Source organism: Myotis nattereri (genome assembly GCF_964212035.1).
Source record: "Myotis nattereri genome assembly, chromosome: 5".
NCBI classification, from domain to species: Eukaryota; Metazoa; Chordata; class Mammalia; order Chiroptera; family Vespertilionidae; genus Myotis; species Myotis nattereri.
The window spans coordinates 37,008,127-37,025,750 of record NC_138080.1 but is presented as its reverse complement, the minus strand read 5'-3'; the positions used below and the strand labels follow the sequence as shown (position 1 = coordinate 37,025,750).

At 52.9% G+C, this 17,624-nt stretch overlaps 1 protein-coding gene across 1 annotated transcript in view; it reads right to left on the bottom strand.

Moving 5' to 3' along the window:
- Nucleotides 1-5,555: 5,555 nt before the first annotated feature.
- Nucleotides 5,556-17,624, bottom strand: part of BLK (BLK proto-oncogene, Src family tyrosine kinase) — a 49,415-nt gene continuing 37,346 nt past the window's right edge. The window contains exons 6-13 of the mRNA XM_081092896.1: nt 17,167-17,270; nt 14,271-14,417; nt 13,442-13,594; nt 12,828-13,007; nt 11,628-11,704; nt 8,644-8,794; nt 7,299-7,430; nt 5,556-6,355 (exon numbers count right to left, since the gene is read on the bottom strand). Coding sequence (XP_080949022.1) covers nt 6,150-6,355; nt 7,299-7,430; nt 8,644-8,794; nt 11,628-11,704; nt 12,828-13,007; nt 13,442-13,594; nt 14,271-14,417; nt 17,167-17,270 — 1,150 coding nt within the window. The 3' untranslated portion in view covers nt 5,556-6,149. The remainder of the gene's footprint in view (nt 6,356-7,298; nt 7,431-8,643; nt 8,795-11,627; nt 11,705-12,827; nt 13,008-13,441; nt 13,595-14,270; nt 14,418-17,166; nt 17,271-17,624) is intronic.

The window sequence follows — 17,624 nt, the reverse complement described above, 5'->3', positions numbered from 1 at the left end:
GAGTATTGTCCCATACACCAAAAGTTTGTGGGTTCGATTCCAGGCCAGGGCACATAACTACAATGCATGTTCAATCCAGATCATAAAGAAGGCAGCCGATTGATGTCTCTTTCTCTCTCTCAAATCAATACACATATCCCTGGGTGAGGATTAAAAAAAAAAAAAAGCAAAAACCTAAAACAGAAGATACCAGGTGTTGGTGACGATGTGGAGAAACTGGAACCCTGTGCACTGCTGATGGGAATGCAAAATGGTGCCGCTGCTGTGGAAAGCAGGATGGAAGTTCCTCAGAAAATTAAAAACAGAAATACTATATTATCCATCAGTGGGTCTCAAAACGATATTTGCACTCCTGTGCGCTTAGCAGCGTTATTCACAATAGCTAAAAGCTGGAAACAACCCAAGTGTCCATTGACAGGTGAATGGATCAACAAAATGTGATAGAGGCAATGGAATATTACTCAGCCTTTAAAAGGAAGAACATTCTGACCCATGCTACAACATGGATGAAAATGGAAGGTGTCATGCTGAGTGAAATAAGCCAGTCACAAAAGGACAAATACTGTATGATTCCACTTACATGAGGTATCTAGCGTAGGTAGATTCATAGAGACAGAAAGTAGGATGGTGGTTTCCCGGGACTGGGAAGGGCGGGGAATAGGGGGTTGTTTAATGCGGACAGAGTTTCAGTTTGGGAAAATTTCTGGAGATGGATGGGTGGTGATGGTTGCACGACAAGGGGAATGTACTTGACACGACTACACGGTACACTTTAAGAATGCCTATGAAGGGGCCCTCTCCCTCCCCGGGAGCACACCGCGCCTTTCCCTTCTCCTCCTCTTCCCCCACAGGCGTGCATCTCCTAAGGGACCCCAGGGGGCAGTGGGCAGCAGCAGCTCCTCCTGGGCTAACCCCCTGAACCTGTCCCCAGTGCCCCCTTTTCGCTGACTCTCCAATGAGCTGACAGCAGCCTCCTTGGCTCATTTCTTTCCTATAACATTTCTAGAGGCCAAAGCAGCCTCGCCTGGGCTCTCTCCTGTTGCTTCTTCTATCCTAAGCCCTTCCTGGTTTCACTGTACCCAGCTTTAATAAATGTGCCAAAAAAAAAAAAAAAGCCCAAGATGGTAAGTTTTATGTGACGTGTATTTTACCACAATTTAAAAATAGGACAGCATGAAGCCGGGGGAAATTTGAGTACTGCTTTTAAAGTGCCTAAAGGAATATGTGGTGGAACCTCTTATAAAAAACCATTAAAGACCATTTTACCTTTCATGGAAATCTGGATTTTCACATGGAGTTTGCTTAAAGCTGGCCCACTGGTATTCCAGCTTCGCGTTGGATCGTCCTGATTTGTGGATGGGAAGTTTACTCACAGCAAATATTCTTTCTTTTTTATTTTTAATATATTTTATTGGTTTTTTACAGAGAGGAAGGGAGAGGGATAGAGAGCTAGAAACATCGATCAGCTGCCTCCTGCACACCTCCCACTGGGGATGTGCCCACAACCAAGGTACATGCCCGTGACCGGAATTGAATCCGGGACCCTTCAATCCACAGGCTGACACTCTATCCACTGAGCCAAACCGGTTAGGGCCACAGCAAATATTCTTGTTTCTGAAACTAGTCAGTCAGTCAGGAGAATACACTGGTACTTACCATGGGCCTACCACTGGGCAGGTATAGTGGAATATATGAAAGAAGAAATAGGAATAAGAAATAATATGAAAAAGAAAGTACAAAAGAAGAAGTAATTATTACATTTATGTATTACTATTTGCTATGGGCTAAATTGTGCCCCCCCCACCCCCGCCCCTGCCGATTCCCACATTGAGTCCTAACTCCCAGAACCTCAGGATGTGACTATTTGGAGATGGAGTCTAATAAGGTCATTGGATGGGCCCTAATCCAATACTACTGGCATCTTTATAAGAAGAGGAGATTAGGCCCTGCCAGTGTGGCTCAGTGCTTGAGCATTGACCTATGAACCAGGAGGTCACGGTTCGATTTCCTGTCAGGGCACATGCCCTGGTTGCAGGCTCAGCGCCCAGTAGGGGGCGTGCAGGAGGCAGCTGATCAATGATTCTCATCACTGATGTTTCTCTCTCTCTCTCTCTCCCTTCCTCTCTAAAATTAACAAAAATATTTTTTTTAAAGAAGAGGAGATTAGGACACAGACACACAGAGGGAAGACCACGTGAGAACACAGGGAGAGGCGCCCGTCTGAAAGCCAAGGAGTGAGGCCTTGGGAGCAACCCTGCTGACATTCGATCTGAACTTCCAGTCTTCAGAGCTGTGAGAAAATGCATGTCTGTGGCCGAAGCCCAGCCTGCGGTGTTTGTTGTGGCAATCTATGGGCCGTTCCGTTTTCCGAGTCCTCCTTAAATCCTTAAAACAACCTTGTAAGGGAGTCACTGTTCTCCCTGTTTATAGCTGAGAAAATTGAGGCTTAGAGAACTTGAGTTACTTGCCCAAAGTCACACAGCTGAAAAGTGTTGGGCAAACCTAGGTCCTTAACTTCAAACCCCATGCACTTATTTCCCAGTTCCAGCCCAAGGGTGTGAGGAGTGTGGAGTAAACAAACAAACAAAAATCATAGCAACAGGTAGAGAACATATCACAGAGGTCAGAGGAAACGCAGCAAAGGGCGGTGAAAATTGTGGATCAGGGTCTCGGAAGGACTTTCTTGAGGGGGACACAGTAAAATAATAAGAGCTAACATTTCTGAGCATGTACCATAAGACAGGCACTCTGGCCCTAACCAGTTTGGCTCGGTGGATAGAGCGTCGGCCTGCGGACTGAGGGGTCCCAGGTTCAATTCCGGTCAAGGGCATGTACCTGGGTTGCGGGCACATCCCCAGTTGGAGGTGTGCAGGAGGCAGCTGATCGATGATTCTCTCTCATCGATGTTTCTAACTCTCTATCCCTCTCCCTTCCTCTTTGTAAAAAATCAATAAAATATATATTTTTTAAAAAGACAGGCACTCTGATAAATGCCTCACATGTACTATGTCATCTAGACCTCAAAATGAGCTTATAATATATGTGTTCTTTTTTTTTTAAATATATTTTATTGATTCTTCACAGAGAGGAAGGGAGAGAGATAGAGAGCCAGAAACATCGATGAGAGAGAAACATCGATCAGCTGCCTCCTGCACATCTCCCACTGGGGATGTGCCCACAATCCAGGTACATGCCCTTGACCGGAATCGAACCTGGGACCTCTCAGTCCGCAGGCCGACGCTCTATCCACTGAGCCAAACCGGTTTCGGCAATATATGTGTTCTTAGCGTGCCCATTTTACAGATGAAGAAACTTGAGGCTCAGTGAAGTGAAGCAAAGTGCCTCAAAGGGTCATACATCCAAGGAGAGAAAAGTGCTTGCATTGAAACCCAGGTCTACCCGACCTCGAAAATTTTGTTGAGACTCATTTTACAACAGAGGCAAGTGTGTGAGTGTGTGCTGGCTCAGGGAGGAAGCACAGTCTTCATCGCAGGCAAGACAGCACCTGGGGTCCAAGGCTGGGCCCACTCCTCCGCAGAGCTCTGGGTGCGCGGGCAGCCACCATATGCTCCGACGTCCCCGGCCTGGGCCCCTTTCCAATATCCTCACACGTGCAGGTTATGGTTGGGAGAATATGGCCTCCACAGCCTTGAATAGTCTCCCCTCCCACTTGTAAGACAAGCTCTCAGAGCAGGAAACGCTGCCTTTTTTTTTTTTTTTTGGTCCATTCATGTACTCTCTCTGTTTCTGTTTCTTTCTGTTTTCTCTCTCTGTGTCTCTGTCTGTCTTTCTTTCCCTGCCTCTCTTTGTCTTGCTGTCTCTCTCTATCTCTCCACACCCTCTCACACTTCATTCTCCGGCTGGGAATCAGAAGGCTTCTTGTCCTTTATGGTCACTTACACACCTAACAAAAACCACCAGGACACTGGCTCAGTTCCGGCTACCGCTAAGGCAAGGGCGCCTCCTAGTGGGGAAAAGTCTCATTGGTCCTTCAAGCTCCAGCATCTCCTTCTCTAGGAAACGACCCTGAGGAGGGGGAGGTGGAGAAGGTGTGACTGCCTTGCCTGACACCGTGTCATTGAGAATGTGCCCCGGTCACTGGCAGCCAGCCCCACAGGTGAGGGGACTTCCAAACCCCACGCCTAGCCCAGCGGTTCCATCCTGATGAATGTTAGCCAGCTGGGGACCTCTAAAATGTGCTGAGGGCCCCACCCCAGCCCCACCCCATCTGGAATTATTTTCAATGTGCCCTCCCCACACTGTCCCCCCATTTCCCTCTCACAGCGATCCTTACATGCACCCAGACCACGGTCTAAGCCCGGATCACATGGGGCGTTCAGGAAAGATGAAGTTTCCAGATGCTGCCTGAGACCCGCTGGATGGGCATCTCACGTGGAGAGGTCTAGCCACCTGTGTTTTAACACAACGGAGGTAGTTTTTTTTTTTTTTTTTTAAATATATTTTATTGATTTCTTACAGAGAGGAAGGGAGAGAGACAGAGAGCTAGAAACATCGATGAGAGAGAAACATCGATCAGCTGCCTCCTGCACATCTCCCACTGGGGATATGCCCGCAACCCAGGTACATGCCCCTGACCGGAATCGAACCCGGGACCCCTCAGTCCGCAGGCCGACGCTCTATCCACTGAGCCAAACCGGTTTCGGCGCAACGGAGGTAGTTTTCATGAATAGTGAGGTTGGCCGAGGACTGGGTGACTCCCTTCACCTTCACGGGAAGGCGGTGGGGTCCAGGAGGCCGTACTCAGGCCTGAGGTATGGGCTGCGAAACTGGAAGAAGAGATGCATCCCGCGTCCTACAGATATTGGGTCCTTTCCCATCCTTACCTCCGAAGGCACCCATAGGTGCCCTTCTCACCCATGAGCACCGCCACTAGTATTTGTGTCTATCCGATACACCCACCCCTGCAGGCTCAGTCAGTTCTCTGGTGTCCTGCATTCCAGCTTAGCTCCCACTGGTCACACCCTTTACCCCAGGTTCTGGGCCAGGCAGCCTCAATTCCTAGAGATTCTAGGGAGAGAGGGTGTGGGTGCTAATCCCCTGGGGGTGGGGGGTGGGGGCGGTGTGAGCTCTGCTTTTTTTCTGAGAGAATGTAAGAGCCCTGGGTTCCAGGGGAAGGTCTAAGGCAACTCCCCAGAGCCCCTCGGGGCCTCTACCTCCAGCATCCTGGACCTCCTGGTGGAGATGTGTCCAAGCCACCACTCCACCCGCCCCTCCCCGCACCTCGCAGCCCAGGGCGCTTGCTCCTCTCCTCTGTGCAGGCCCCCAAGAAGCGAGACTCCTTCCGTCAGCTCTGAGGCTTTGCTGAGGATCCCTAACTCGGACCTGGAGACCAAAGATTTCTGAGGTGAGGGCGCCCCCTGCTGGCCCTGCTTAGAAGCAGTGACAGTTGGGTCTGCGCCGTTGTCCTGGCGCTGGGGACTCGGTTTCCACCCGAGACCCACTATCATCCGCGAGCCCCTAGCGGCACCACTACATGCATCCATGTAGGTCATGGATGCGAGGACCAGGCGTGTCACCAGCAACGACACGGGAAAGCTCAGATATCGTGACTTTATTACGGAAAAGTCGCAAAGTGCTCTCCCCTCCCAGAGCCAAGGCGCCCACGTCGGGGAGGACCCAGATCCGCTTCTGGGGTGGGCGCAAGGGACTCCCAGGGGGGAGGCGGTCCGCGCAGGCGGGAGCCCGGCACTCCCGGCCCCCCGCGCCACACGGGGGAGCCTTATAGGATGACAAACACGACAGAGCGTGCCAGGCACTGTTCTAACATCTTCCCCGGTTAACCCAAGGAATCCCCGTGAGGAATATACGAGGTAGGTACTACAACAGCTCTTCTGCTGCACAAAGGAGGAAGCGGAGGCACAGAGAAGCTAAGTAACTTGCCCAAGGACACACAGCCCGAGAAGGGTGGGGCTGCAATGGGGCCCGGCTCGGAGCCCAGGCTGAGGACCACCCTCCAGGCCGCCCTCACGCGAGAAAAGGGCGAGCCAGCCCCCTCCTGCCTTTCCAGCCGGTGCGGTTCAGAGCCGCGCGGGGAACCTGCCTCCTCCCTTCGGTGGGTCGGGCCAGGGTGTGGGACCCCGGGACCCTGGGACCCGGAGCCCGCGGCGCGGGTGCGTGGGGGCGCCGGGCTAGGGCTGCAGCTCGTACTGCCGCTCCGTGGCCGTGTGGAAGTCCTCCAGCACCGACTGCAGGAACTCGAAGGTGGGGCGCTCCTCGGGCCGGCTCCGCCAGCACTCGGCGATGACGCCGCGGTACAGCTCGGGCGGGCAGGAGTCGGGGCGCGGCATGCGGTAGCCGCGCTCCAGGCTGCGGATGACCTCGGGGTTGCTCATTCCTGGGGGCAGAGGGGACGCGGGGCGGCTGCAGGGCGGCGGGAGCGGGAGGCACGGACCGCGGGCTCCTCGCCCGCCGGCCACGTGGCTGCCCGCCCAGTGCCCCCTTGAAACGGGCCTTACTGTACTTTTCACCGCGCGGAGCGCCGCTGGCAATGAGGCTGGGGCTTCTCCTCAGTGCGGCCAGTTCCTCCGCGGGTGGGACCCTACCTGGCTTCCCTGTGACTGCCTGACACGCAGCCGAAGCGCATGGCTCGCTCGCTGGGCAGGTGTTTGGGGAGAACGCACCACCCATTCATCAGGAGGGACTGCTCAGCGGCCCAGGCCCTTCTGACCGGGGCGGGGGCCCGGGTTTTACAACCAGGGAGGGGCTACTCCCAAGGCCCAGGCCTCCACTGAGATCAAACCAACTGGGAGTAAAAGAGTCAGACCCTGACCTTTTCTTGTTTCCAGGTTTGGGGGCTGATGCAGCCCTAGGGAGGAAGGGGGCGCGGCCCTGCTGACAAGAGCGATGTTGAAGGGGGCAGAACAGCCGTAACCGGTTTGGCTCAGTGGATAGAGCATCAGCCTGCAGACTCAAGGGTCCCAGGTTTGATGCCGATCAAGGGCATGTATGTGGGCACATCCCCAGTGGGGAGTGTGCAGGAAGCAGCTGATTGATGTTTCTCTCTCATTGATGTTTCTGACTCTCTATCCCTCTCCCTTCCTCTCTGTAAAAAAATCAATAAGATATATTTAAAAGAAGGGGGCAGAACACCACCCCCCCCCCCCCCCCCCCCGCCCCTCCAGACTGGTATGCCTGGTATGCCTGGTTACTGTCCCCACAATCGAGACTCCATTCTGACATACATTTGGGCACCCCAGGCTCAAGGGTGGGCTGTCTGCCATCACAACCACCCAGGACAGCAGGGGACCTGAGAGCCGCCACGGGAAGAAACTGCCTACCTGGGTAGGGTACCCGCCCATATGTGACGATTTCCATCAGGAGGATGCCAAATGACCACACGTCCGCCTTGATCGTGAACACCCCAAAATGGATGGCCTCCGGGGCAGTCCACTTGATGGGGAACTTGGCCCCTGCGGGAAAAGCCATGAGCAGCTCCGTGAGGCCATGGCTGACTGACCCCACACCCCCACTTCCTGCTCTTCCTGTTCCTCCCACCCCACAGCGACTGCATCTTGCAGGGCTTTTGTATTTGTCCAGAGAGTCACTGAGACTCACTAGGACGCATGGCCAAGTGCGTGCAGACAAGGGGGAGCCACAGCATGAAAGGACAATAGGGACACAGACGTCACCCCGGTCACCCTCTTTAGGGCTGTGCCCAGGGGCCTTCCCTGGGCAACCACCCCCTGTTTCCATCTGGACAGAGGCGTCCCTTTCCCCCTGACCTGGCCTTGTGAATAACAGGGACTCAGGGCTTGGGCGAGTCACTTTAGCTTGTCCCTGCCTCTTAATCCTTTCCTGCACAGTGGAAATGATGATTTATGTCTCTCTGAGAGTCACAGTGAGGAGGGGATTCAAATGCCACTGCCCCACGAAGCCCTGCGGATGGCTGCCATCTGATCAGCATTCAGAGCGGATGGCATGGCTCAGCACCCGGCCTGCTCCCACCTCGCCTAGCGTTCTCCGCCTCCCCAGCCAGCCTGAGGTCCCTCAGGGGATGAGCCATACTGATCCTTCTCCTGCACCCACTGATCAATGTGCTCAGCTGAGATGGCTTGCCAGCCTGCTTGATAAATGTATGTGACCACTTCGATTCCCCTGGTGAAGAGGAGTTTTACTTCAGTTATACTAAAGGGCTCTGTGGAAATCTAATTCAGGTATAAGGTTTTGCTGCTCATACTTGAGAGCAGTGCCTTCTAAAGTGTGTCCTTTGAAACCCTAGTTCTATGGGAGGTTAGTCGATGATAAAGTGGAAACGTATTCTGGGCTCAAATCAGTTTGGAGGAGTGAAGCAAATGTACACAGTGGCTTTCCTGCAGGACTTCTCAGTGCCTTTAATATGCTGGTGTGCCTTGGAAATCACCAAGGGAGCCCTGGATGGACTTTGCATTATCTGCAGACCTACTTCACACAACCATTCCTCAGAGGGCACCAGTGCTCTGCAGAGCACAGTTAAGGAAAAGCTGATCCACCCGAGGGTAAGGCCAGAATTGTGGAAACCCCACAGCTCTCTGATCTCTTCACACAGGGCTCTGCTATGTAGGGACGAGGAGCAGTCCAAGGGGGCTTGGGAGTTGGGGCAGGTTAAGTCCCACGGTCTCCCTGTGGCTGGGAGTCTCTGCTCACCCTCTTGGGCGGTGTATTCATTGTCGATGATCCGGGCCAAGCCAAAGTCACCGATTTTGCAGCCCAACGTCTCAGACACCAGGATGTTGGCCGCCCTGAGGTCACGGTGGATTGAATTCATTTTCTCAATATACGCCATTCCTTCGGCAATCTGGGGGAACATGCCACAAAGGGAAGGGCAGCATAGGGACCTCCATGCAAGGACCTCGCCCATCTGGGTTGCCCTACAAAGTCCCTATGGGGGAGAGGAAGGACCCTGCCCACCCTCACCACCAGCCTGTCTGTAGAAGCATCCTTCATCCTCTCAGTCTGGAAGGGGAGGGGAGGAATGCTTGATGTTTGTTGTCTTGGGCAGGTGCATGGAGGGTGGTGGTGCTGGAGAAGGAGCAGGTTCTTGGGTGGAGTAGAAAGGCTTCCCCTGTCCTCAGCTGAATAAGCTACACACCCCTGTCTCCTCGAAGCCCAGAAAGGCAGAGACACCGCCATCAGAGCTAGGGGCTACCTCTCCTCTCCTTCCAGGTGTCTGCAGGGGAGGGAGACAGCAGAATGAAGACAGGAGAAAAGGGAGGTCTCTGGACAGGAGAGAAGAAAAGGAAGGGGCAGGAGGGAGAGGGAAAGCGGGGGGGGGGAGGGTTTCATTTTCTTGGCCTGTTGGAAGCATAGTTTTTGGAGCAGGGTGCCCTGGTTTGGAGTTGTTGACCCCTGGCCTGTTGCTTAAGCTCCCCGAGTTGTCACTGAACTTATTGGAACACAGGAAAGGGGTGTCCAGGGCATAGAGTGGAGGTGAGCATAAAATGAGACAGGTGGCTGAGAGCCTAACCCAGCCCCGCTCCAGGGCGGGCCCTCAGGGAGCAGGGGCCAAATCCCAATGGAACAGAGGCAGGAAAATAAGCGGAGACTCTATGGCTGTCCCCTGTCACCAGCACTGGGCCGGAACAGCGGTTTGTGCTGCTCGTGTGTCCTTTAGCCAAGGAAGCTCACTCAGGCCTCATTCTCGGCACTCCCATTGACAGATGAAGCAACTGAGGCAGAGCATAGAAAGCCAGTTAATCATCTCAGACCTGTGGCGGCAAGAAGCCAGCACTGGGATTAATCCCACCGCTCCTTCTATTCCCAAGTGTATTGCTTTATCCATGAAGGAATGAATTCATTCCTTTGCTAAATCGTTCCATCAACACACATTTACTGGTATGATACTGTGGGGACTATAAAGCTAAGTATCGAGTATCAAGTAACATTTAGCAGCGCTCATCCCATTAAAAAATATGTATCGAGTAGTACTAGAAATACAAAAGAAAGAAAGAAAGAGGGAGAGAGAGAGAGAGAGAGAGAGAGAGAGAGAGAGAGAGAAAGAAAGAAAGAAAGAAAGAAAGAAAGAAAGAAAGAAAGAAAGGAAGAAAAAAGGTTGAGTAGGACCCAGATCTGCTTTCAAGGAGAAGAATCTACCGTGCATGATGCTAACGAGAACATACGAGCTAAGTGCTCTCTAGCACTTTTCTGTCCAGGGAACGCTTACTAGAGACGACACTTAACTTGGGTCAAGAACATTGATTAGGATTCTTCCAGGTGAGAAGAGAGTCAAAGGCATTCGGGGAAGAGAGGAGCCCGGGCAAAGGCTCTCAAGGCATCAGAGAGCTGCCGTATGGCTGCACCTGGGGTTGCGGTTGGAGGGGAGCTTTGCATTCCATCCTATAGAGCAGGAAAGGTGCCCCCAGAAGGGCATTGAGTTTGAGTGTTTGCGTGTGTGTGCGTGCATGCATGTGCACCCGTGGTGAGGTACTAGCATGACTAGAAAATGGTTTAGAAGCTCATCACTTGGGAGGTTCTGATTTTGGGTTTCTTAACCCTCAGCATCTTGGCCATACCTGGGGATGAACTGAGGTGGCTTTTCACATCCTTTGCCCCTGGGTGACCCATGATTTACCACGGGATTGAATACAAGGCAAGAGAGAACGAGAGAAGGAAAAGAAAGGAGTCCACGGGTTAATCACTCATATGTGGTTTGAAACCGGTTACCAGCGCTAATTTTCCGAGACCATCTCACCAGCCTCCTCAAACCTGTCTGTGGAAAAAGGGTGTGGTGACATCAGTTCCTGCATCGATACTAATAGCAGATAAGACCTCCGGGGTGGGGAAGGGGTGTGTGGGGAGGGGAGGTTTCCTTTCTGAGGCCGGATGTGTGTGTGCATTTACATGTCTCACAGGTTGACCACAGATTTTCTGCTGAGAGTTCCAGTTTTAACAGACACACACTCGGGGCCCCCAGATGGGTTTTCCTGCCAGTGAGAGGCCTCAGCTAAAATCGCTGGGGAGGAAAGAGCCTCCTCTCCATTTCCCCCCGGCCTCAGAAGGTGCTTGTGGACACCTCCTGCGGAAGAAACGAGGTCACCACAAAACACTTGCCTGCCATGTTACATGGAATTCATGCAAACTCTCTGGGTTTTCCATACCACCATCCATTCTCCCTCTCTTCCTTATTGTTAGAACCCACATCGTCCTATCATGGTTGCCCAGAATGAAGACTACATTTCCCAAGCTCCCTTGCAGCCAGGTGTGGCCAGGAGGATGTAAGAGCAATGTAATGGGTGACTTCAGGGAGCTGTCTCTAGGGAGGAAAATGGGCTTTCAACCCCTTTACTTCGTCCTGCTGGCTGTGAAGAGGACAAGATGGTAAGGCGTGAGCATCCACCTTGGACAATCCGATGACGTGCTAAGACACATGGCAGATGGAAGAAACCTGGGTCTCTGTGACTTTGAGAGACAAGTCCACCAACCACCCAGACTTTCCACCTTTGGATGTTGACACATTTTAGCCATTATTACTTTGGGTTTTCTGTCCTTCACAGCCCAGCCTAAATCAGATAGATACAACCTCTAAATAGTTGATTTTGTTAAGCCGGAGGGCAGGGAGGAGAGACCTGGAGGCCTCAGCCCCCCATGAGGGCTTTGGTACTCAGGTCCGCTGCCCTTGGCAGCTCACAAACCTGGGCCGACATGTCGATCAGTCTTGGGAGGGACAATCTGCTGCCTTCATCCGTCTTCAGGAAATCCAGCAAGCATCCTGAGGAAAGAAAGCTGCAGCTGCACTTCTGCAAATGACCCCTCCCCGGCCAGGCCAGCCTCCTCCAGGTGTGGGCTGCTCCCCACCGGGCCCGAAGCAAGTGGCGCCCTGTAGGACTCCTGTCCACAGAGAAGAAATCCATCCACGTGTCAGAGTGCCTTCCGCTCTGCAGAATTCCAACCTCGGTCCCCACGGCACCCAGGAGGCAGCTAATATGCTCCCGGCTACTCGCAGGAGGTTAGTTTTCAGCCAGGTTCAGGGTCACAAGCCAGGGAGCCGGGAGCACAACCTGCTCCTCTGACTAAGTTCCGTGCTCATTCCAGCATGACCTTCTCGCTCCCTTCACCCTTTGTTGGTAGAAAGTGTGCCTCTCAGCACCAGAATGGAGAGACCCAGCCCCTGGGATTTGGTGTCTCTAAAAGCCCCGAGGGGCACTCACCTGAGGTGTAGCTAAGAGGTGAGCAGAGGAGCCATTGGGTCCCCAGCTCAATGTGGCCCCCCTTCATGGAGACATTTAAGGACCTATATTAGCATGGCACCTTAGAACCCACAGGAAGCAGTGTGTGGTCATTGTCACAGGAGGGGTGAGGAGGAGGTCAAAGGCCGAAGCCCAACCCCCGGCCCACTGCCCCATGAGAGCTTGGCCACACTGGAACCTCAGAGGCCATCGCATCCAACCTCTCTTTCACCGTGTGGTAAAATGTCCATATGGTTTTAAAAGGTCCCATGGCTGGTGAGTGGTAGACCTGGGACTAGAACCAGCTCTGGATGCCCAGCCTACTGCTCTTTCAACTTGGCCATGGTCTGTCCTCCCCAGCAGCTGTCAAACAGTGCCAGCCACAGAAGGCATGCTCCAAGTGCTCCTGAGCGGAGGACACAGCTCTAGAGAGCCACTGACTAGTACTTGTCTTGTTCTTCCCCTATGTCCCCTATGGCTGTGGGATGCTCTAGACCCGCAGTGTGTTGGCTAATCCACTCAGCCCATGGCTCAGTGGTCCCCTGCACAGGTCCCCTGCCAGGCAAACCCATGGCAGCAGATGGGCCTCTGCCTTCTCAGCCCCTAAGCCTATAGCCTCCCCGTCCCCGCGTCTGTCTGAGGGACACAGGCCCCCACGGGCACCACCTCTGGCCATGTACTCGGTCACGATGTAGATGGGCTCCTTGGTGACTACGGCGTAGAGGCGAACCAGCCTTTCATGCTGGAGCGTTTTCATCAGGTTGGCCTCGCCCAGGAAGGCCTCCGGAGACATGGTTCCCTCCTTCAGGGTCTTGATGGCCACCTTCACGTTGTTTCTGTAATAACCTGGGCCGGGAGACGGGGCGGGGTGGGGAGAGAATGAAGAAGCCATTCAGAAGTCCCAGAGGTTGTGGGCGGTGATCCCTTAACCAAAACCTACATAAGCTTTTGGGAGCCATCCGATGCTGGGAAGTGGGCTGGGGGTTGAGGCTAGAGCCACGCCCTTAGGAAGTGGCCCTGAGCTGGAATGTACAGCTTCTGAGGGTGATGGATGCGTCAGCTTATCTTGTCAGATGCCAGCCTGTCTCAGCCTCCCTCTGGCATTTGAGGAACAGAGTTCTATGCCTCCATCACCTCACTGGTGAAATGGGTATCATTGCCTCTGTCCCTTCTCCCTCACAGCCTTTCTGGGGAAACAGGATGCACTGTGCAAATCCTGAGCCCTCTGTGTGTCAGGACGCAGGGCAGGGCGAGAGGCTCCCGGCATACTGCACACTCACCCATCCAGACCTCGCCAAACTGCCCAGATCCGAGTTTCCGGACCAGCTTGAGAGACTGCCGGGGGATTTCCCATTCATCCTGGGCCCAGGGGTTCTGAGGAGCCAGGCTCACACAGGGTTGGGTCAGCTTCTGGCATAAGCCATCCCCTTTCTCTGTGTTAGAGAAGAAGAAATGGGGCTGGAGGTTACCAGAGCAGCCAGGCTCACATCTCTTCCTGGAGAGCCTTACCTCTCTTAGCTGTGTCCCGCACCACCTGTTGCTAGCCCCACTCCCACCCCAAGTGCTCCTATACACATGTGCACGCGCGCGCACACACGCGCACACTCAGCTCTTTGCAACTGTTTGGTATAAAGCAGTGATGGCGAACCTATGACACGCGTGTCAGAGGTGACACGTGAACTCACTTTTTGGGTTGATTTTTCTTTGTTAAATGGCATTTAAATATATAAAATAAATATCAAAAATATAAATCTTTGTTTTACTATGGTTGCAAATATGAAAAAGTTTCTATATGTGACACGGCACCAGAGTTAAGTTAGAGTTTTTCAAAATGCTGACATGCTGAGCTCAAAAGGTTCACATCACTGGTATAAAGCAAGGCATGCTAGCATCAACCTGATTCTCTCTAAGATGAAAATATTTGTTCCACTCCAGGTTGTTGAATGCTGATCCAGTAGAAGGGATTAAGCACACAGACTTTAAATCACTATGTTGACAGTGTCAACTCCAAGGCAGCACCAATGATTCTCAATCTCGAGATCTTAGCAATAAAGAGATACAAGGGCTGCCCGGCTCAGGTCCTCACCCCCAGCACATGCCCCGTCTTACTAGAGTAGTGCTGCACCAAGGCCTGGAGTGTGGGGAAGGTGATTCGGGGGGAGACGTAATAGCCCCCTTCATCCAGGGAGCGGATCTTATAGTGCTTGATCACCTCCCCCTGGGTGGTCACGTCCTTCACAGACAGGGAAAAGGCACCTGGAGGGTTAATAAACACACAGGCATGAGAAGTGAGGCATAAAGAGGGAGAATTGGGTTGGGATGCAGGCTTCATTTCAATGCCTTGGGGAAAAGCTCCCTGCATTCTGCTCTCCATTTTGACCACTTCCATCCTGGGCTGCCTTTTCCTTCATCTCAACCTCAGGTCTCCTGGAAGCCTGCCCTGCCAGCTCCATCCGACTCTGTTCTAGATGTTCCTGCCAGAGTTTCCCCAACTCAGCCAGGGCACCAAGAACTCTGGAGCAGGGAGGACATTCTCTTAGGAAGCAGGACGGGCACCTGGTCACTCGGGGACCCTTTGCCATGGAATATTGAGAATGTAGAGCTGTTAGAGGGACTAAAAGGTTGACTGATTGATTCATTCATTCTGGCTGAAAAGGCTGACTCTAACTCACCCATGCAACACCAAATCTCAACCTCAGGCACCCCTGTCCAGGGCGGGAGAGCATAACCAGCTGTTTCCCAGGGGTTCTGTTCACATCCACTCACACGTCAGGGTGTTTTGTCATCTGTGTTAATGTTTGCCTGCAGATAACGCCTAGCCGATGCCAGGGGTTAAGAGTAAGTTAAGGAAGCAAGAGTTTCCAGTTGAGAAACTTCTTCCCATTAACCTGATGTTTTCATAAAATGCCTCTGACCGCCTCTCTGGGTCATGCCCCTACTCTAACTTGGAGGTAAGAAGGCCGAGGCCCAAAGGGGCATGTCGCTTGGCCCTGGTCACTCTGCTAGTTAAGCAGCAGGCTTGGGAGCCCTGGAGTCCTTCCTAAGGACTTGCCTACCGCGAGCAGTACCACTCCCTCCCACCAGGTGTCAGGCTTGAACACCTCTTTTTCTGGACGTGACGCTTGATTTTCGGCTGTACTGTGTCAGCAGGCATTTCCTTTCCTTTCAGACCATCGCTCTGTCTCAAACTCTTTCTCCCCTCCCATCTGCCTTAACCATCGTGCCTCTCTCATCACCTACTTGCAAAAGGACCCTGAAGAGGGTGGGTGTCGCATTAGGCGCCTTGCTCTGGCCACAGCCCACAGCATGCCTGCAACCCCTGCCCCAATTGCAGGCTGCAAACTGTCTCTCCCACCTTGCGCCTAGTAGGTGCAACTATGCCCCAGAATTTAAGGAATTGGAGAGTGGCTCTAATGAGTTCACACCACCAGAGCAAGACAAAGGGCTTCCTCCCCATTTCCTTGGCACTCTGCGTGTACAAACTCATGATGAGCCCAGGAGACCTGCTCTCTTCCAGCCAGAACCACTGCCCAAGTTCACGGCTTTGGTCCCTCACTTGCCCAGGCTCATCAAGGATCTGCTATTATCTTTTTACAATTTGGTATTCTTCTTAAAGGAACCCCCAAGTCCTATCAGCTTCAGGTTAACAAAATCTGCACCTCCTGCTTCAAAGTCCAGACCCCCTGCCCTGCCTCTGGGCTGTGCTGGACACACAGACTGGGCTCCTAGAGACGGAGATTTCTTAACCCCAAAAGTCCACCTGCTTTTGGACTAAGGGGTGCTCACATGCATACCGATAAACTGAGGCTAGAGACACTAAGGGACAACTGGAAGCCACAGGGAGCTAGGACTCTGTCCCCTTGCTTCTGAGTTTCTACCCTGTCTTACAGCCACTGTAGACAGATGTAGACAGAGGGATCTTGCGTTGGAGTTCTGAGGGCTTGTGTGTGTGCGTGTGTGTGTGCATGCATAGGTGTATGTGTGGGGGGTGACGATGCTTGGATAACCCTGCAGCCCAGCTGCATCTGGCCAGTGCCCATCTGGGACTAGCTTCCCACAGGGGGCAAGGAGGAGGTCGCCACCCTTAGAGAACCCCTCCCTCCTCCACACCGAGGTCAGGAGGAGGACACATTAGCCACAGGCAATGAGAAAAACATCCCTTCCAGGGTGAAATGACATATCTGGGATTTGCTTCAATATAATAGGTGTGGGTGGGGATATGCATGAAACAAGATGGCTGAGTTGGGCGTTGGGTACAAGGGGTTCCATTATACTAGTCTCTCTACTTCTGTATGTGTTAAAATAGTCTACAAAAGGAGCAAAACACATAGGTTTCATTCTTGGACACAGGTGCTCTGCCATTAAAATGGAATAGTGGCAATATACATACCAGGTGGGTCAAACGTAGGTTTGCAGTTGTGAGTGCGTGAAACAGGCTTTATTCTTGTATTATTATTTATTAGTTATTTCCCATATGAAAAACTGTAAACCTACATTTGCCCCACCCTGTGTGCATGTGTGTGTGTGTGTGTGTGTGTGTGTGTATAATTAAATGCATCCATTGGTGCACTTCAGGAAATTCTGCACAGAGAAGTCTGCACAGAGCACCCCAACTCATCAATGCACCCTTTCTCCTCCAATCCAGCCCCGACCCTTTGAGACGCATGAGGCTGAGGGCTCTCCCCTGAGCCTCACAGTGTGCGATAAGCAGCTCTCTGTGTCCAGCGTCTGCTGCTCTGGTGTTTCCACTCGCTGCAGATCTAAGGCCGTGAATGGAGCTGTGTGTGTGTGTGTGTGTGTGTGTGTGTGTGTGTGTGTAATTGAATGCCAAACCTCTGTCCATTCTCATCGTGCCAACCACAGGGAACCAAATCCAGCCTGAACTGGGAGCCTGGGGCCTGGGGGCTGCCAGGTTCTCCTGACTGGCATTGCCCTGGCAGCAGCCAGGCCTCAGGCGGGGGCCGCCCAGAGCACACAGGGAGGGAAGGGCTCTGCCCCTGCTTACCTTTGTTGGTTTCACTCTCTCTGATGAGAAAGGAGCCCACCTTGTTGACTGGAGCCAGAAGCTGCCTCTCGGCATCTTTCCGGCTAATTGATCTAAAGAACCACCTGGAAAAGGTCAAAGGCGGGCGAGCCTCAGCGAGTGGCCACGCTCCTCGGGTCATTCTTCTCCAAACCTCCCTCCTAAGCTGTGCCTCTGCCCCCAGGAAATAAAATTTGTGTCCCTGCTCCCAGGGCCACCCTGAGCCAGCGCTCCTCCCAGCTTGGTCCACGCATGCCCCTTGGTGTCGTCTTCCCCTTTCCTCCCACTCCTGGACTTACTGTTTTCTTGAAGTGAAACAAAACCATTATATGGGTGCCCTTTGTTAACTTCACTCTGGGAAAAGGCACCCAGCCGCCTACTCTCAGAGCACACTCTCCTTGCAGTCGGTCTCTGAAGTAGATTCTCAGAGTCTGATTCCC